General features: G+C 38.5%; 1 protein-coding gene across 1 annotated transcript in view; it reads left to right on the top strand.

The window, feature by feature from the left end:
* ctnna2 (catenin (cadherin-associated protein), alpha 2) overlaps positions 1-21896 on the top strand; it is a 361962-nt gene that overhangs the window by 261058 nt on the left and 79008 nt on the right. The window contains 1 exon segment of the mRNA XM_022216075.2: positions 9870-10022. Within this exon segment, the coding sequence (XP_022071767.2) occupies positions 9870-10022 (153 nt within the window).

Raw genomic sequence — 21896 nt, forward strand, 5'->3', positions numbered from 1 at the left:
TTCAATGAAAATTCCATTCTTGTCTGTTAGTCCGTTTTTTTAAGTAATGTTGCTAACAGGCAGACAGACAAACCAACGCCGATTGTAACAACTCAGCCTCCTTGACAGAGTAAATATGAATAATTAATAATGCATAGCAAACGCTTTATGCTACTAATGTGCATTTAAATACATTTGCGCACGTCTTTCATGCCTTAAATGACACAACTTTCTTGAGCTGCAGTTAAACAGCAAGATATTTTTACAATGAATTCTCAGTCATTTCATCTTTTTAGTTTTTTTTTAAACCTACACTGGTCACTGGAATCAGACCACATTATATTTTGTCTAGTGACTTATACTGTTCTCTATCACCCAATCTATCATCCCCCGAAGTCTGACTTTACCAAGTCATTGACGCTCTGCCTAAATGCATTAATAGGTAAGCTAATGCATTTGACTTAAGGCTGTGCTTACTGAATGCATGAGCAAACAGGGTCTTATTTGACTTGAAAGAATCTGTCTCATATTCTTACTGCCTCAGTGGTCACGTGACTATTTTATAAGCCCATTAGGTCCAGCAAGAGGCTATTACTCACTTGTCCTTGTACATATATGTAAGTGATTGATTTATATCAAAACAAGATCTTTTTGTAAAGCAAGCAGTAAAAATGTATAAAATGCCAGCCGATCTACAAAATTATTCCTGTATCTCAGTATTTTGCTTTTTTGTTTACTCCATTTTTGAGATATTCAGTGTAACTCCGTTCACAATGTTACTGTGTTATTCAGATTACACTCTCACATTAGTATTCAAATTATTCATCTTTAAAGATGACTTTGAGCCAAAATGACACCAATATTCTCACCCAGACGCCACGTGTGCAGCTGAAAAGTCACAGCCAGGTTGCATCACCCGACCTGAATACTGCCCACTGAATTACTCAGTGAATTTATAGAGTTTCCTTCAAGAACAGTGCTGGCGTTTGATGCTTTCTGCTGTAAAATCTGGCCACGCAATGCTTTGACAATGGCAGTAACAGAGTGTGCTGTCTGTTAAGAATGGCTCACCACTGTCAGTTTCCTTTTTATTTTCTCGAGTTTTGCAAATTAACTCTTCATGTGTAGTGGCTTGTTCAGTTCAGAATTGATGCAAAATGTGAATTTGCTCAACAGATAGAAAACCTATTTTCAGTTTAGTTTTTGCACATCTGTAGCTGTCATCAAATGTTTATGTCTTAGCCCCCGTCTCTTGTTGGGAGTCTCACACTGACAGAGAGTTGATGGAGAAAGAGTAACATGGCATGTTCCAACCTTAAAGCTGTAGCATAATTGTTAGGATTTTATTTTTATCCTTTTTTTAATTAGCATTCGCAAGGTAACCAACCCAACAAAGCTGTTGGAAATGAGCCATGTGTTGTACCCTCTGTCATCTCGTCTGTAATGAATGCATCTGTCAAGTCATCTCTCTGGGCCGTGACTGATGGCTGATACCAGAGTTCCCTATAGCACAACTGCCTCATATATTCTGTCTCATTTTTTGTTTCTCTTTCTGCTTTGGGATGATGAAATCATTTCCATTTCTGCTATTAGTTTGTTGATTGGTACAGCTGGTTTTAATTTTTGAGGATTATCATGTTAAGAAGAAAAAGCTGCTATGAATCTTGTCAGCTGTAACTCTTTGTTTAGAGTAGCAATTCAAAATTCATCTGTCGGTGAAAATGAGAGAGCACAGGTAAACCTGAGATCACACAGAGCACAGATTAGAGCAAAACAGTCTTTGAGTGAATTGACAGCTTTGCAAGTGCACAAGATGAGGACACTGAGAGGGGAAATAGGTAAAACTGAAAAAAAGGTTATCATTGCACTGTCATAATAAGAAACGGAAAATAGTGTATTGGGCTCAAAGAAATTACCCTTTTTGCATTTTTATGCAATAATTTCTCTATAAATCTCACACATGGGCTTACTGTAGAAAAAAGTGCTCAGAATGTGTGCTTGCAATGTCTTAAATCAACTCCAATAATTATGTGTTGATTTAGTAAACTTATTGGTATTCTGAGTAGGGGCAATACAATACTACACTTTAACTGTGACAATAGATGTTGATGTCAGCCTACGTGGAAAGACAAGGAACATGAGTTCAGCCAAGTTAAATTACAGGTCAGTTATCTGAGATAGAAAAAAAGCTGCAATCTGATCGACAGGATGAGTATGTGCATCAGGCTGAGGAGAAATCAGCAGACACCAGTCATATTATCAAGAGTTAGTACCAACAATGAGTCTCTATATAACATATACCACTCTGTACTGTTCTGTATAAGAAATTAACTGAATAGCCCACAGCTATGACAACAATACATGCAGTTTCAAGAGAAGTCAAGCACTAAAACATGTCATCTCATTTTAAAACATATTCTTAGTTACAGGCTGAAATATATTTCAAAATACAAGTGGTATAGAAACTAACAGATTGTTTTAACTCGTTTTTTGGCTGCACTCCATGCAGTATAATCCAGCTACTGGCGATAATACTGTACATTCAAATCAGCGATGACAGATTAGACATATTTAAAAAAGAGAAATGAACTTTCATGCTAACACACATTTTAACCTGCTTGTTTAGAACTTATGAAAAATGCTTAAAATCACTAAAAAATCAGCTTAAATATAACTTTGCACACCTTGCAAAAATGTTTTTCCAAAAAATGTCCCCAACAATGGCCCCATTAACTTCTGTTTGGAATGGTTAGTGTGTAGTTTGATCACTAAGGGATTGTGCTGCATGAAAATGGCTCATGGCAGATTTATATAGTCTCTATCCAGAGATGTCAAAATATTAACTAAAAGCTCATATCTATATATCAGTTTTAGCTTTGGTCTTGGCTAACACCAAACATGCTAACCTGAGCTGTTGATGCACTGAAGCATGCTAATGCAAAACATGACCAGCGTTTTTTTTTTTTTTTGAAAAACCTGTGCTGGTTTGCGTCACTTTCTACATTAGGTAAACACTATTTACCTTCTATAGTTATAGGTATAAGTCTTGCTTTAACTGAAGATAATAAATTTTGTTTAAGGGATGCAGAATGGTGGGAGACTCCACGCTCATCTCAACAAAGACTCCACACTGACAGTCAAAGCTTTGTCCAGCCAATTCAAACTGTTGATTGCTCCAACAGTTAAAGTAAAGTGCTTTCCTGGAGTTCTATAGGCTAGTTAACTATTCAGGAAATCTACATTTTAAGTATATCAATTGTACCAGTGATATAATTTGGATAATAAGTTAAGGAATGGTGAACACTTAGCATGCATTTCATGAACATGTTGTTCAAATTGTTTGGATCTGAAAGGGGTCACTCAATTAAAGAAACATCACACGTGATTACTCTCCAATTTCCTTCAACTCTGCTGCACATTTCAGCTCATTGTTTGGGTTTTTATGAACCCCAACTTTTGTGTTATGGTTTACTCTCACAGCTCTCATTAGCATCAATCCAGATGCACGAGGCAGCTTTTTTGAGCACACAATAGGTATGCTTCCCGCCAGCACCAACCAGCAGAAAGACAAAGTTAGCAGGTGAACATTTAACAGCCAGAAATTTCTCTCAGTAGTTGTTAGAGACAAAGATGAGAGGTCAAATGAGAGAAAATAATAGACTTCCACTGCCAGTTAGCCAGAGACTTGACTCTAAATGAATACTAATGTTGCTTCCGTATCTACTTGTGCAACTCTTTGCTGCATGTGCATCATATTAGCTTCATGTGGTGACAGTGGGTCAGCAATGTCTCTGCAGCTTATTGCTTTACAGCAAAACCTAATATGCCCGCACTGTCTTTATGACATCTATATATATATGCATAAATTTATCACATTTCACAATATTCACTAATAAAAATGTTACTTGCATACATACACCCTCACCATCTGTATGAAATATACACTGCTGTTCAAAAATTTGGGGTCACTTAGAAATATCCTTATAATTGAAAGAAAAGCACAGGAGTAATAAGACCAAGTCAAGTTGAACACTTACATAAAGTTGTACATGTGTGTACTGCTTAGTAATTGGGTGCTAATGATTAACTCCGGTGCAGTTAAACACCCCTTTCCAATATGGTGCCTTTGCATAATGAAAAAATAAATGTTGTCACTGAACTCAGTTAGTACATTGGTTGCTTATGACCACTTACAAGGGTACACTCAATTCCCTATTTTGATGAGATTATCAGACTGCCAGCCTGCTGTTGATGTAAGTGATTAACAGTCACTGTGCCATAAAGCAAGGGCTGCCAGTTCCAGCTCTCCTTTGTGAACACGACCACTTCAATGTGAAAGCATCGTTTATGCACCTTTTCCTTGTTTCTAAAACTGGATTCCCCTGGCTAGTGTTTTATTTTCCCGGGCACATTGAATGAAGGCTCTGGGATGAGGTTTTCCATTGTGTTTGTCCTTAGACTGTTGATGATCAATCAGTCCCTCTTTCCCCTGCTTTCATTTTTCCACTCTCCCCTCACTCATCATTGTCCCATGTTCCCTGATAGATATCATATATGAGAGCTATTACTTAATTTTTGATTTGCTCAGGCTGTTTCCCCTCAGTCATGGCTCTAGCCGTTTGCACTGTGATTGCTCTTGACATTTTAATAAGAAACTTTCCCGTGCTGACCCTAAGGTACCCACCACTATGTGTTCTGAATCACAAGTGAAACATAAGACAAGCTGAAACTGTAAACATTCATAAATCCGGCAGCGTTCCCTTTCATATTGAGATCTATGTCTTCCACCTTTTGCATATGTTAAGACTGCTGAATTGAAAACAAACCAAGTTGCCACTGTCTCTGAATGCATGTGTGTACTCCTGATAATTCTGTCTATAAGTTTGAAGTCCTTTGAACATGAATTAACTTCTTTGTTCTGGAGTATTGCTGTGATCATAGTGGACGTTTGCAGCAGTTTCCCTCAGGCATTTGTTTTTTGTTTTTTTGTTTTTGTTTTTTTTATGAGAAAGCAGGTGTCTAATCCCACGAAACGCTAACATACCCCCCATTAAAATACACAACGTTAATGCCAATGTTTAATCGTTGAAGACCACATAGACCACAGACTTGGAGAGCAGTGCAGATTTTCATCTGTGAATTTTTGACAGTTAAGTTTGTTAAATATGGATAATTTTTAGTATCATGTGAAATTGAGAAATGTGAAACTTGTGAAAAGGCAGGATGAAGAGATAAGAGGAGGAGGTGTACTCACATCATTTGACCAATTAGCAAAATGTCTGCATAGTAAAGGTGTCAGCAGCAAACATTTTTGGCACAATTATTCATACTTTTCCACATTTCTAAAAAAATAAATAAATGTATGAGTCCATTAAGGATCTCAAACACAGATTTAGTCATTCTGTAATTTATTCAACCGCTTTGAAAGACTACTTCAAAAATAGCTAATGACAAACACAGAAATATTTAGAGATAGTCGCCGAGCACGTGTCTACACAGAAGGTGCAGCGTGAGCGTTCTGTGTCTACACATTCAGTTGTTCAGACACAGCACTGAGCTGTAGGTCACCGGCGTATTGGAAACACTCAGGGCCCAAGACATTAACACTGCAGTTACAAATGCAAAATGCAGGGGAAAAAGACTTCAGTCGTAAAATATGCTTTGACTCAGGTTTGTGGAAGCATATCTGATCCATCACACACGCTTGAGACAGACAACTGAAAAACGCAGCAGGAGTGCTTTCTCTGTAATGTTAAGCCTCGTACTGCAGTGTCCAGTGTGATTTCCAGCCTTTGTTACGTGTCACACTCTCGTGTCACTCTCTCGCTGCCTTTGTTTCCAGCCTGTCAACTGTCAAATAAAGGCAATCCACCACCGGAATTAGTGTTTAAAGATGACACATTTGGAAAGGACTTTTTCAAATTCTTCCACAGTTCTGCTAAACATCCATCCATTCATTATCTATACACCACTTAATCCTCATTGGGGTCGTGGGAGCGGGGGTTGGAGCCTATGGACAGTTAAGAGTTATCAATTAACCTCAGCATGTTTTTGGAGTGTGGGAGGAAGCTGGAGTACCTGGAGAAAACCCACACATGCACAGGGAGAACATGCAAACTCCATGCAGAAAGACCCCCAGAAGGCGTGCAATCTTCTCGCTGCAAGGCGAAAGTGCTAATCACCACAACTCTCTGCTAAACATCTAGTGTCCAATATAACACTGACATTTAATCATGTAAGATACCTGAACCTCAGTTTATTATTATTTTTTTGATTGTTATTATCCCTTATTAATCCCACCAGGGGAAATTCTGATTTTAGCATATCCCTCCATCTGGGGGGGTCAGAGCGCAGGGTCAGCCGCGGTACAGCTCCCCTGGAGCAGGAAGGGTTAAGGGCCTTGCTCAAGGGCCCAACAGTGGCTGTATTGGGGTTTGAACCATTGACCTTCTGATTAGTAGTCCAGAGACTTAACCGTTGCGCCACCACTGCCCCAGTGGGTGGTTGTTGTTGAAACATCTCATTCCAAAATCGTGTTTCAATATGACATCATATCATCCTCCAGTCTTTTCGAGAACCTCACTGCAGGACTATGCTTACATTCAGCCACAGACGTATTAGTGAGGTCGGCCACTGTTGATAGACAATAAGGCCTGATTAACAATTGATTTTCGAATGCATCCTGGAGGTGCCCAGTGGGGTTGTACCACTCTTTGTTCTTATAGACATTGTTAGAATTCAAACCTCAAAGTGTCCACCCCTGACTGTCACTATAATCACTGTATCCTGTGAATAGGATGCAAGTTGCTGTTAAAGTAGAAAAGCCTTACAACTGTGGTCTACTATCATAAAAATCAGTCCCGTCTTGTTCACATACATTTGGCCTTACAGTATATTTTTCTGTCTTTCTGCATATATATTATGACACTAGTCTTGGCTCACTGCTGCCTTTAATTTTGGAACATTTCTCCACAGCCTGCATACTTTCTGCCAGCATGCCAATAGAATTCAGAAAAAGTAAAATATATGGCAGAGCATGAAACTCTCGAATATAATGCCACCGCCCATAACATTCCTCAAGAAGTCACAAATATTAATATGTAAAACAAAAACGCATTGCTTTGGGAGCTTGAACCGCTGTGGCACCGCTCGACGAGGGAGACAAATGGCTTCTCCACTAACTTGTAATGAGGGGAGCCTTTGCTATCTATTGGAATTCCAGGTCTATTTCCTTTAAGTGTTAGTGAAATACAGAAGGAGTGTGAGAGCAGAGACGGTGGGGGTGGAGCATGGAGGGAAGTGAGATCTGAAAAATTGAAGATGGATTTCTGTGGGAGTGGTGTGTGGGCATTAGAATGCTGATGGTGCAGGAGAGACTGCAACTTGGGAAATCTCTCATCTGTGTCATTTCTTCACTCAAACCCACCATCAGAATCCGTTTCACTGTCTGGCATTCATGAGTAACCTAGGCTTCATACACCTTCATAAGCATCCGATGCATGAGCATCTACATGCCGGCACTGAGTGGTTTCTCCTCAGCAATAACAACTTGTAACTTGCAAGATTGTTTCTGTCCAGTTTCCAAAAGTTCAGTTCAGCCACGTAAACTGTGTTTATTTTTTTAATCCTGTTTTTTTTTAACTCAAAGTTCAACTCTGGTTGGTTAATATTGGATTCAAATGAAACCATGCCTGACAAAGAGATAATGTGGAAAGTCTAAAGCAAGTTGCCGTAAGGAATTTGTTGTAAACAATAGTGCTCAGTAAAAGCCATTTCACTGAGCATGATCAGGATACATTGAACACAGAGAGGGGATTATTCCACTCTGCTGGCTTATTGCACAAGTCACGTACATCAGAAGTGAAATGATAGATGTTACATAATAGATAGCAACACATTTCTTTTTCCTTGTATTTTTGCCCAGCACTCACGTCACAGGAATGTTTATCGATTTTGACGTAGTGTAAATGTGATATTTCAGATTTGTTTTGCACGTATATGTTGCTTAGTTGATTACTACATTTTGCTGCTGTCTGGTTTGCCATTTCACAATTTTGTCAAAGTCTCCATTATCATAGACTGAATGCTAATATTGGATGGATGGATCGATGGATGGATAGATATGGAAATTCAAAAAATAGAAAAATAAAAACAGCTGTTGATTCCCAACTAGACGTACTGTAGTCATGGCATCCTAAAATTGCCACTAGTAACCTAGAAATGAATGTGTTGTACTGAACATAATAATAAAAAACTAAGATGGATGTTACTTGCATAATGTACGAAATTTTATATTTTGTGTAGATATCGTAAAACTTCTGACATTAATTAAATGTACCTCTACGACAAAGTGGTTCATTCTCCTCCAGTGCAGCGAGGGCTCTGGTAAGCTAATCTCAGATAAGGCCTACAAACAGCCCAGATCTTTTCACCTGTCCCAGAATAATAGCGTGTTCCACCACAGCTTTCTCATATGCTGCAACAGCAGTAACATAGTGTGAAGATAGTTTTGGCAATGCAAGATTTTTATCTGCTCTGCTCGCTCACCCTTCCCACCAGGTGACAGGATGGCAAGGTTACACAATTGCATTGATGCAGAGCTGTTCTCCGCTGCATGAGAAAGATGCCCTGTTCACAGTTCACAAATGTCAAGGTTTATCAGCCTTTGGAGGAAAAGCATTATGTTTTGGTCTTGCACTGCATCCCGCATGCATTTCTTCAAATCAGTAATTCACTTGTATAAGTCTCCTTTACTTTTTTTTTTTTTTTTTTTTATAGTCTCCTTTTAGTCTCCTTTACACGTTCTTGCACTGTAGGGCCATGATCACAGTGTTTGCTTTACGTCTAATTATAAAAGATGACTTGGAAAGTCAAACAAATCTCTTTCATCCAAGTTGTTAATTAAACAAGTTTCACTTTAATGTCATCCTTTCTCTGTGTAGAGAAGAGATAACTGATCTGAGCAGAACAGGTGTCTGTAAAAGCTGCCTGTAATTGTTGTCCATACAGTTTATTCAACTGTGGTATATATTAATTGTTTGATTTCAAATCTTACATTGCTCATAACTGTCTGTAAAGAAGTTAATGAAGTGCTTTGACTTTCTACTGATGCTATTATTATGTTTTCTGTTTTATTTTTCTCATTTTTATTACTGTTCTATTACTGTTGCAGTTATAACACACAAAAAAAATCTATTAAAACAGAGTATTAAACTTGAATTAACTGTGCTAATAATAGCATGTAGACGGTGGTCTTCTAATAATGCAGTAGTACCAATTATGAGCAGTATTTTTAGAGGGCAGATGTTGGGAAAAATGAATTAAATAACGAATGATGGAAGCTCTGAGGCCAAAAGTAGCCTGAAAGCAAATGTGCCACATGTGTGTAAATCTACTTTCCCCCCTATAGTCTGTTCTTGTCTGTCTTAGTGCTGGTCTCTGGTGAATAACTCCCTCTTTGTGTAAGATAAAAGACCTGTCTGTAGTGGTTTCTATACTGTTACCTCTGGCATCTCATCAGATATCCCAGTGTGTAAGATCAGGGTCCATTTACTGTCTTATAAAACAACCAGTCCCTTGCCAGTTTGATACAAAATGATTCCATAAACAAAGACGCAAGTCGCAACATCTGCCCCAGTAAAAGGCCTTGTGGGAAAAATGACACGTTACAAGCAATTTACACTGCTGCCCATTGAGAGTTCTCCTCCTCTTTTTCACTCTTCTTTTATTGCCCTTCTCTCTCTGTCCTTTCACCCCATTATGCTACTACATCATATTCATTACAATGCTAAGTGATATGTAATCATAATACAGCCAAGTCATCTGCAACATTATTAACAATATGACCTCTTTTCCATCTCTCTCTCGCTCTCTCTCCCTCTGTATTCTAGTTGAGGAAGGCAGTGATGGACCACATCTCAGACTCTTTCCTGGAGACCAACGTTCCTCTGCTGGTGCTTATTGAAGCAGCTAAGAGTGGAAATGAGAAGGAGGTCAAGGAGTACGCCCAGGTGTTCCGTGAACATGCCAACAAGCTGGTGGAGGTCAGTGATGAATTATGCATGACACACACACACACACACACACACACACACACACACATACACACACACACGCATTTATTCTTATTCTCCAGATCTGAAATTTAAAGGATGCTGTCCAAGATATGTGCTCATGTGACCAATATAATGATGATTTTTTTAAATTATACAATACAAAAACAATTGTTGTTGAAATATTGACAAAATATATATACATGTAATTATTTGTTATTATTTGATGATGATTAGAGAAACTGCAACTGAAATTATCCAGGGGAAAATATAAAGAAATCACAAAGGAAAGCAGATGTGTAATTAACTTCTTACATAGTTGTCTTTTCACCATTTCAAACACACACACGCACACACCTTCTGAAACTCTGTCTAGATTCTTTATACGTATTCCTGCTTTCAGTACTACTATATACATACTATAACAATGTTTGACTGCCATACAAATGTCTTTTCTCCCAGACAGTGGGGAAATGTTGTTAAATTATTTGCAATGTAGTAAAAGAATCAAGGTACTTCATGTTTCTAAACATTCTCTTCTTCTTAACTGTATGTGCAGACAAGTGTGGCCGCAATAACACTGCAAACCACAACCTGAATCCTCACCCTTCATTGACTTTTATTTTCATTTTAGAAATAACGTGCTTGGTATGTAGCTTTGCCTTGCACAGCTCAGAAGAAACGTTGAATATTGCATCTCACAGTCCCCTTTTCCTCCTGTGTTCACACAGCTCAGCCTTACAAGACAGTTGCATTGTTTACCCTGGTCTACCTCAGTCCTGGATAGCAGCTGAATCTTTGACTTGGTGATTCAGTTACATATATTTCAGATAGACTGTCTGCATGTTGAACATCATGTGACAGGGATATCCTTTTTTTGTTTTTGCTATGAATAAACCGTTTTGTATAGCATGACAAGAATGTCTATGCGCTTTAAATGGACCAGCCAAAACAAAGTTGGGTTCAAGTCAGACAAAATACTTGGCCAGGTTATATATATATATATGTATATATATATATATATATAAATGTTTTGTTTTCATCCCCCGCCCTGCCGTAGGCACGAAGGGGGATATTGGCATCATCGTGTCCGTCCATATGTCCGTACGTATGTCCGTACGTACGTACGTCCGCATTTCGTTTCCGGAGCATATCTCAGGAACTACTTGAGGGATTTCATTCATATTGCACCCAGGCCATCTCTATGTAGTATAGATGTGCCTTTTGGGGTGTATGACCTTGACCTGATTATTTTTATTGTAGTGACGATGTTTCATTTTGTAGGTATATCGTCCAGTACAGATTATTATTTCTTGCACTTTGAGGCACTATATATACGGCGGGGGATGTTTTAAGCGAAGCGTGTTTATTTTTTTTTACTTTTGTGCTTCTTTAGAAACGCTTGTGTCATTTTGGCACTGTGCTTTAATATTAGGCTGGAATGTTCATTTTCTGCCAAGCTTCTAGAGACTCAGAGCCAGTACTGTGATATATTTACAGTCATCTACGATGCCATCTTTAAACGTCATGTCCCCAAACACCTTTTGCATTCGTGCAGCCTCCATGTCATCAGATTTCCACCTCTGTGCTTCGCTGTCAGGACTATGCATTCACTGAGGTACCCTGTCCAGGTTCCTGTCAAACATGGTGAATGTGCTCTCAAAATCCATCAGGCTTTTTGATGTGATTCAAAATGTTTGATATTGTAGTTTAGAAAGCAAGGGGAGGTTTCTTAAATGCCAGTCAAGGGGGTTGATATATGATGATTTTATGCACTGTCCTTCACTGTTGGCACCTTTGCTGTCACAGAAACTTACATTTCCATTGATTACCCCTGTCCTATTGTGAAGTACATCCCCGTGTTTTCATTGGGCTAGACTCTGCAAGTAACGCATTGTCCCCTGGGCTGATTTTAAAAGGACGACCACTGTGGCTCTATGTAGTTGTACAATGGCTCATACTCCCAGGTTATGCTACAGCAATGTTTTGACTGATTTTTAGTTGGTCAACAATCTTCCTGTATCATCTTCTGTCACTGTGATGTCTCACAGTCAGAGTTTTTAATTCTAACAGTGCTTTTTTTTATGTGGAGCCCTAATGCAGATTTGCCCACTGACCCAAAGTTGAGAAAGTTCTGATATCCACAGGTCATACTATGACAATGTTCATGCAATAAGGCTAATTGGAAACCACAGGTGACCTCAGTTATGTTTTAATGATCTCAGAATTTCTAAGTTGTGTGTAAAAAAAACGCAGGTGTATTCATTTGTTGAGTTTCTACTTTGGCGCCAGTATTTTCAATGCAGTATTTCAAAAGATTTGTTTTTGATCATTCATAAAAGGAAAAGCCATGCTTGTCAACTTAGAAATTGACATTTTTGAGAGATGACACAATTTTGAATTGGTTGGCATTTAAGTGATATTCCACCAGAGGTACCCATTTCTGCTGTATAATGTACCTATGTGTGCTGGCAATTGCCGGTTGTTGTGTCTCTGGCTTGGTTTGCAGAATCCTGCTGCCAGAATATGTTTAAAGCTGATGTTATTTACACATGCTTGGAGCGCAGTGACCTCTGTATGACTCTAACACAGGTACATAAGACACAAGATGCAGCTTGGTTTTATTACATAGCAGAAGCTCTTACACCACGTATACAAAGACGATGTTTCAGCCACGGTTTTGAGTCCATGGACATCTGACAAAATGATAGGCTTCTTTGTTAACCATTACAGCTGTCTACACAAGTGACAGAATTGCTTATGTGCAACTTTAAACATATTTTTAGCTTCAAATTCTTTTTTTCTTTTATAGTCATTATATATTAGGCTCAGAACTCAGGTGACCTAAACTCAGCGCTATACCTGAACACATCTTTTGTAGACACATAGGTAGAGCACTCAGTGTTGCTGCTCTGCTAAATGTGCTGCTCACACTGTGCTTTTTGTGTAGACATTGTTTTAGGTAAATCACGACAAGGCAGTGAAAGGAATACGATACTTACATATGATCAGACCTCTTTGACCCATTCCTCCAAAGGTTAGCTGCAGTTCTGAGTGCTCTGGCTTTGTGGAATCTCTAGTTGTGATCAATTGGCCATGGAAGACACAAAGCTTAAGACGAAAGAGTTTTTGGTTTTGTTTGGCCTCGGGGTTTTTAAAGCAGCAGAATAAGAAATAACTGCATTTTCTGTGGGTGTATAAGCATGCTTTCAAGTGTGGAAGCAGTTAAGTGAGGCCACTTTGAAGGCCTTACAGTCGGGCTCAAGGAAGTTCTGGCAGCCATTTCATGACTCAGGAAGGGGAGGCCAAGCCTTGTCCGTGATGTTAAGAGCAAGGCAGGATAATTGATTACTTTAAATTGGAATGCTGTCAGGCAGTAAAAAGAAACTCTTTAATAAACTTCTGTGCATAAACCTTTGTGCTCTCTGTGGAGGATGCCTAAATTTCCATTTTTTAAAACCATTACTGGAGGGTGTATTTCAATTATTAGGCTATCACACTGTTTAGCTTACTTAGTAAAGCTTTTGCTGGGGTGCCAGAAGAGCAGACCAGAGGTTTTAACAGTCAGTCACATTTAAATGCTGGAACAATGGGCCAAGTCTGTGGTGTTACAAGGGCACTAAAGAGTCACACAGGTCTTCCTATCTGCTCTTTATGTTTTGCATGGTATTAGTCATGCTTTTGGACTATGGCATTTGGAGTATCCTGAGAAGGTGCTGTGGTAATACGTGCTGCCATATAAGGATCCATCTTGTCCTCCTTGTCCACAGCAACAAAAATATTATCATTCCTCATCCATCATCAAGTTTGGTTTCCTTGAGGGACAGTCAGATATATCTGTCATTGTAATTGTTGTGCACAGTTTGGACAGTGACCATCTCTTGTTTTCAGGAAGTTTTTGTTTATTTCCCATCCACTTCTGTAGTGAGGTAGAGGGAAACGTCCTGAGATAAATTTCTCTGCCCTTTGGTGGAAGTTTCCTTTTGTTCACAAGGTCCATTCAGAGGAGCCTTTAGAGCCCTTTATGTGGGCAGCTCTTAGCATACTGTCACTTAAAACAGAACTGCCGCTTCCACTGACATAGGCTGAGAGAGTGAGTGATTTGTGTGCCCTTTTGGTCTCTCCCAGCTGTTTGCTGATGAGAGAGGATCTGACTGATGCTACACTCAAAATCTGTCCTTTCCATCCAACGTTAAAACTTTATTTAACCCAAGGACATCTTAGGCAGATGAATTCTGTTCTTTTCACAGAGGCAAAAGGGGAAGATGTTGCAGTTGTTTGTGTGCTATGGAGATGGAGTGTAAACTCCAGTCTTCACAAAGTCATCAGCTGTGCAACCACAAACTACTGTGGAGGCAGACGTAAACCCATGAACTGCTATTTGTGCTGAGCTATTTCGTTTATTCAAATAAGAATGTATATTTTTAAAGTACTTTAAATATTTAAGGGAAATTGAAAAAGAAACTGCTAAAGTATTTACATTAAACAAGATGCCTAATTGACTCATTTGCTCCTTTGCTTAACTTTCTTCATTTTACTGAGATTATTTCTCAGCAGGGCGTGTACAACAGTTTTGAAATGCATAGCTTGAGGCAGAAAAAAACACGCTGTGAATGCAGCATCATCAACATATCATTACCTATTAAGCTGATTTGGCAGTGAGACATTTCCACATCCTGCACTTACAAAGCAACATTTGCTTCAAGTACTCTCTGTGGTCACCTGGCAGTTCAAAATCTGAAATTCCTTCTCTGTTAGCTCTGTTTTTTGCTCTCTTCCAACTCTTGAACAAAACACCTGCCTCTTTACCTCATTAGCTGCATTATGTTCACCAGTTAGTTGCCAAATTATACATTTGCCACTTTCATTGAGCAGATAGCGTCCAGTCAGTTTTCAGAGGCGTTTTGCTTGAAACAGCTGCAGCCGAAAATAAACACCACAAGAATGGTGAAAGTGAACCAAATCAGTAAAGTTGTGGTCCAGCAAAACAATGAACTGAAACTTCCTAAACATTTCCTGAAAAAAAAGTTACGAACACTCTGATAATCAGATTTTATCGACTGGACTTGTTTTTGTAGGACAGAGAGCCTGAGTGAGAACGTTGAGGTGTAAGAGTTTAAGGTTTTAGGATACCACAGAGGTTTTCTTTGAGTCAATCAGGGCACGTAGGCTCGTGTTAACAAGATGGAACATTCCCTAGGTCCCTTCACGCCTCTCTGACTCACCTGGTTAACATTCAGTTGGGATGGCATATTGACAAATCATCAGTGTCATGGTGAAGTTTGGAATAAATGGGTTTCATTACCTAAGTCAATAGAGGCCTCTAAGAGATTGAAGCATTTTTTGAAATTATAACAAGCATGCTAACTCTTGCCAAAGGTGGAACTTTCTAATCAGTCTTTGCTGATTCGTGATACTCTGTTGCCACCAAAACAGAACGGTTAGGTTTGGGTTCCTGAACCTAATTTAGAACCACTCTCAGACTTTACGCCAAAACTAAACGCTGAACTAATTTTAGAAGCAAAACATCTGGTTCTGACTGAGAACAGGAAAATCCCAGTAAGTTAACTGCAATCAGTGGACATATGTTGTTTCAAAAATGTTCCACGCATGCTATACTGGATCATGTTTAGGAGTTGGACTGGATGTTTGCAATAAGATGCTAAGAGGTGCTAAAAAGTTTATAATACGATCCACTATCTTGCTTATTTTCCCTGACCATACATTAGCAGTAAAAACTATAACAATAAAAAGTATGTTCTTATGTTGGGGCAATGGATCTATTACAAAACAGTCAAAATGTGTACTGATTTGCTTTCCTATACAGAACCAGAGCCCTTTTTGTGTGATAAGATATTATCTGTCAATGAAAACCCATTGGAAGAGACATGTTGACCCCGGTGCTCTCAGGGGTTAAATGTGTTCATCATAGTGTAACCAGCGGAGCAACACATGCACCCAAATTTCTGTTTCATGAGATAACGAGGTGCTAAAGTTCTATTAGAGTGCGCCAGCTGTGACTGTAGAACTACAGTTATAGGATCTTTTGCCTGGGTGATTGAAATGAGTCATCAGTGTGATTGGACATGAACTTAGCTGTCTTACATTAGGAATTAAATTATTTTAAGCAAACTCATTAAAGAAGCTTCTGAAATCAGTGGGTCAGCCCATTAGAGTATTTTGTCTTTTAACATTGATCCACAAAGGAAGTATCAAATTTAATGTTTAAATGATAAATGGTTTTGTTCGGAAGAGAAATGAGAATTCACTTTTCACTGCAGATGAAAAATTCCAAATGGTTTTATGTGCAACACGGCTTTGCAGCTTTATAAGTGTGTTCATCATCTAAAAATGTGAATTACTTGATAGTTTATCTGTGCAGGTCGATACTTTGAAACTCCAAAATATACTTATATCTATTTGTCCTTCCCTTCAGCATCCAACCTTTGTTCATTCAGTACAAATAGATGCATCATGCCACATAATGACTAATACTAATACAATGCATTACGAGTCCATACTGGCTATGTAGCTAATGCGCTCAAGGCTGTCCCATATACTCGGCAATATCCTTGTCATTGCTGTCATCATCATAATTCGTGCCGTCACAGACACAGTCATCATGGCCGCCACAATCGCAGTCCTCTAACGTATTAGGGTAATTAACATACTGATCAATGTCACTGCAGTCATCTCCCTGATGTCAGGGAGGAGTTATCTTAAGCCATTTAGACATGATCAACAGTATAAAAGTAAAGAATGGCCCCTCCTTATACCTGCTTGGTTTATAATCCATTCTGTTTCATTTGACTCTTCAGTATGCAACATCTCACCTGCCTTCACCATTGTTCTCTTCTCACCTCAGTGAAGAGGCAGGTTCACCCTGTGGGCTCTCTTAATCACATCATATTCATTACACCATCTTGACCAGCAACAGGAAGGCAGTAATTATTAAGCTGGGTATAATATTGGCTTAAATACATGTAATGGGTCCTCTGAAGTTAAAGTTCCCATATCCTGCTCTAGACTACTTTACATACTTTAGTGTTATAAAACAAACACACTTCAGTTTTGTCCTTCCGAACATTTGTCGCAGCACTTTTTCTTATTCTCTGTCTAAAATGCTTCGCTTTAGCCTGCTTTCTCTTCAACACCCGCCGCCTGAAAATCCCTGTCCACTCTGTTTGTCTAGGTGGCTCGATGTAAATGAGTTGGTTACATACCATAACATCTCTTAATAGAGATGTAGAGAAGTACAGGGGGGTATATTTAGCAGAAGTGGCTGTAGTGAGGTAATAATGGCAGGTTGCTAGCAGCTGCTAAGTCTTTGTTTTCAGGACAATGATAGGCACATGTTATGAAACTGCATTACATGGTAACATAGATAAGTAAAGTAAGAAACCCTAGAAAGTAGCGCTATTTTCTGCAGGAGAGAACAGCATCCTTTGGTGTGAACTTTATGGCTTTACGGACATCTTACATGCACCAAAAAGTTATATAGCATAGGTTTATTGATCTTTCGTGCAATGGACCTGCCAAAGGTTAAGCTTTGCATTTACAAATATACTGAACAAAATTAGTACTTCGGGAAGTCTTCGTGAAGCATTTTAGGGCATCATGTTGTCGGATAAATCCATCTAGAGCATCATTTAGCAAACTGTCTGTTGTATAATTCTGTCTGAAACTGTTTCTTCCGTACAAGTGGTGGAATTTGTGGTATTCAAGTATCTGACTATGGCTTCAAATGATAAGCCAGCATCCAGCAGATAGCCTGTTTTTGTCTTTCTGTTGTCACCTGTTATGCCATGTAATTCCAATAAAGCTACACTTCAACATGGCCTTTTATAGTCAAAGGAGTGTCAGTGTACTGGTCATACTATCTGATCATCGTCCTTTAAACCTGACTAGGGAGTGGATTAATTCAATGGTTTAGAATTTATGACCAGTTAACCTGCTCAGAAACTTTTTGTACAAGAATGACTACATATAAATCTTTTCAAACGACAATAAAAGAGAAGAGATTTTTCACTTTTTTCCCTCCAAGTCTGAAAAGAAGAGCATTTGCAGCGTGTGTGTGTGTGTATTCACTTGCAGGCTTTTTGTAGTTTGAAAGAGACAACAGGAGTAATAACGTCCCTCTCGATAATAAGAGTCCGCTTTTACAGGTGTTTCTGTGAATTAGTTGAGATGAATGCACTGGTGAAAGAAAAAACATTTCACTAAAATATGTCTCATCTAATTCTCTGAATGAATTCACATATACTCTTGTAAGGCTTTAGTGTTGAGGCTTAAGAAAAGTAATAATTTCATTTCTACAGCAATAACTTTTTATGTAACTTGTCATTTATTGAATCATCTATTTCCCACATTTGTGCATTTTCAAATTCAGCCGAGATCATTTGGCTTAGAGGTGTCACACCAGCCATCAATTACCTGCTGGATGTATTTTCTTTTTCTGAGAAATTATCTTTATGATGACATTTAAACAGTTTGTTTAATTTTGTATAGTTTGCATACAGTAGTCTTCGTTGCAACTGGAGAAGTGGGATATTTAATTATTGACAGTTTTGTAAAGGGTCATAGAGTAGAATTAGTAAAGCTTCACATTTAATACTGAGCTAAATCTTTACAACACTATTGAAGAATTTCTACTCCTTAGCCATCTTTTGTCTTGTTTAGAGTTTGCATAGTGTTTTAATGCCATGCGTAGGTTAATGTACAGGTTGGGCTGATGTTGATTCATTTGCATTTCTGTGGATGCACTAATATAAGGATTCTGCAAATGTAAATGTGAGGGGGAAAAAAATCCAAATACACATTTATATTAAAGAAACAAAAACTTATTTGCCACTACTTACTTCTCTCCCCCACCTTACTGTGTTTGTCTATTCACAGCAAATATTTGTTATCTATTCATTTCCCATTCGACTAATTGTTTGCCCTTCAGCGCCATCCAGTACATGTGTATAACTGCTGTTCTTCATTTCGGCTTACTTTTACTTCGGTACTGCAGACTGAGCTCACCATTAAGTGCCCACGCTGATGTGCTCTGGCTAATTCAAACACAAGATGAATATCCAATCTTTTAAAGTTACCATAGTTCCCTTTTATTACCACTGCAGTGAGAATGTATACGTGCCAGCACTTCTTGGACCTCTAAAGGACGTCACGCTCCATCACTATTCTAATGTCAGAATGAGATTTTCCTCTGACCTTGACTCCATCTTGGAGCCATTCTCCTGAACAGCTATGGCGTTATGAAGGACACTTCTACATCTGCCTTGTCGCTAAAACATCTCTGCAATGCTTAGAGAGAGTCGAGTCTGTGTCATGTGTGTACACTATGGTTTTCCTGATCATTACTCTTTACAACTTGTACTGCATATTGTCTCATATTGGTTTGATTAAGTTTAATCCTCTTTGTAGCGCTGTTGTATTTGCATTTGTAAATCTTTTGTGAATCCCTCACTCCTCCACACAGCAATATTTTCCTTGGCCTCCTTTTAATTCCCTTGGTATTCTTTATTGCTAAATTCTTCATTAATAGTGAGTGGTATGTGTTTTTTGTCACAAATACTCAAACATCTTAATGCACTGAGCTGTAAATGCACTAAAAAAGTAACAACAAATGCAGTAGCTTCTATAATATTAATGCAGTGTATTGCTACACACATAGTCATAGAGTTTAGCTATTAAGTTTTGCTGTGGAGTTTATCTTCATCAGCTCATTAGCTTTTCAGAGTTTTGATTTACAGCCGTGACCTTACTTTAGACAGGAGAATCAAGGGGAAAGACATACCCTCTGTGATTATGCATAATCAATACGAAGTTGAATGTAACCAATACTGAATTGGCCTTCGGGGCTCAGCGCCACGAGACGAACTGCAGCAGTAAATATTATTTTGAGGGCCACTGCATTAAGCACTTTACTGGACAGTTAACTGGGAAGTGGATGGATCACTGATGGAACAGGACTTTATATGATAACCTGAACCTTTAGGACAGCATTAATCCTCTCTTTTCATTCAAAGTTATTAGGCTCAGAGGAAATCTGCCTTTAGAAGATGTAACCACATAGAAAGAGATACATCACACTCTACCTAATCCATCTCAGGTACTGTAAGTCCCTTTTGGAGTTATTTTTTGGGGAGCTCATAGTTAAAAAAACAAAAACAAAAAAAAAACAAACAGACATTTAAACAGATTTAGATTCTCGCAACAAAGCATGTGAATGAGTACAAAGTGGTTCATCTTGCCCTCTCAATCTCCATATTCAATTTCCTTTTGTTCATTTGAAGCTGCTTGCAATATTATCTATAAAATACAGACTTTAGTCAATAACATATGAATTGTAAGATAGATCAAATGGAAGTCTTTCCTCACTCGTGTATGCAGCGTCCTACAAAATCTGTAAATACTGCATGCAATTACTTAATAGTAACAACCTCAGTGTGACTGAAAAAGCATGCATCCAAATTCTACTAAATGTTTGTTTCTCGTGAGTAACAGTTTTTTAGAGCAAACCACCGTTGTCCAGGTTGTGTGTGGCTCAGGCACAGGGCTGAGTTACTAAAATAGTTTTTAATGGCCTTAGAATGCATGCTGGCTCTTCTGACTGTTTGTCTTCTTTCCTTTATCTGCGCTTTTTGTGTGGTCACTTCTGTGTGCTTTAAGTTTAAATCAGCTCAGTGTTTAGGAGGGACGCTCTACTCATCAGTGTTACCTTTCATGAACTGGCCAGTCACACTAAAAGAAGATGAGAGTTACCGCCATTGTTTACTGCAAAGGAAATGGAGGAAAAACTCTCATTACCACAACAAAGAAGGAAACCAGTTTGATGGAAGGACACTGTGTGGATGCTGAACTTTCTTGATGCTGTAGGTCCTCTTTTTTTTTTTTTTTTTTTTTTAAAGGCAAAACTTGAGTGCTCCTATATTTCCCTGTGGTACTGTAGCATATCGTATTGCTAGTCAGCCAACTAGCTGACATGAGAAGACTTTACCCAGCACCTAGAAAAGTCTTTGAGGGTTTTTCTTTTTTGGTCGATTTCTTTTGTTACTTTTGATTTTCAGTATTTTTTCTGTCAATCAAAAATATCTAACGGACACCCATCCACGTTTTTTTTTGCACGTTGCAGGCCATGTCAGATCAGAAAGTGTTCCGTCAGTTCAGTCCATTAGAATTCAGAGACACAACTGTGCTCTTCATAATTCTTGCATAGCTCTGAGGAATAGTACAAGAACATTTTTTTTAAAAAAAACAGTGTAAACGTGTAAAATATACTGACAATATACTGGACGTCCCTCCAGATGCCTTTTCTCATACCACTAGAGCATTCTTTCTGCAATTTAACACAAACGGAAAATAATTAAGTCGACCAATTAATTCTAAATCTTGCAATATTAGGAGACTTCTGTCTTTGAGATGCATTTATTATTACAGCTTTTCAAACTGGGAGGCCTTGGAGATGCAGTAGAGCAAAAAGTGGGTTTTGGAGACAGGGAGCTGAGCCACCAGTGCTGCATAATGCATGCTGGTATTCTGAAAACACCAGAAAGTCAGTTATTGTACAGTAGTTCAGTATTTTCTTTATCACATTCATAGGTTGGCCAAATTAGCAAACAACAAATACTAACTGTTAAAAAAGCATTCCAATATGTCTCCCCATAGTTTTTTGTTTGTTTCTTCATTTGCATTTGTTTGCATGTTGATTTTATTCATTTCTTAAATCCAGAAATTCCTCAGATTCGATAGAAAGTGTTGACGAGTTTTTACTCTCAGGGCATTTAGTCTGAACAGAAGAGGTCAGACAACTCTCTACTAATTCGAAAAAATAAGAGAAAATATTCCAAATATGCATCCTCA

Source organism: Acanthochromis polyacanthus, chromosome 3 (assembly GCF_021347895.1).
Source record: "Acanthochromis polyacanthus isolate Apoly-LR-REF ecotype Palm Island chromosome 3, KAUST_Apoly_ChrSc, whole genome shotgun sequence".
In the NCBI taxonomy this organism is placed as follows: domain Eukaryota; kingdom Metazoa; phylum Chordata; class Actinopteri; family Pomacentridae; genus Acanthochromis; species Acanthochromis polyacanthus.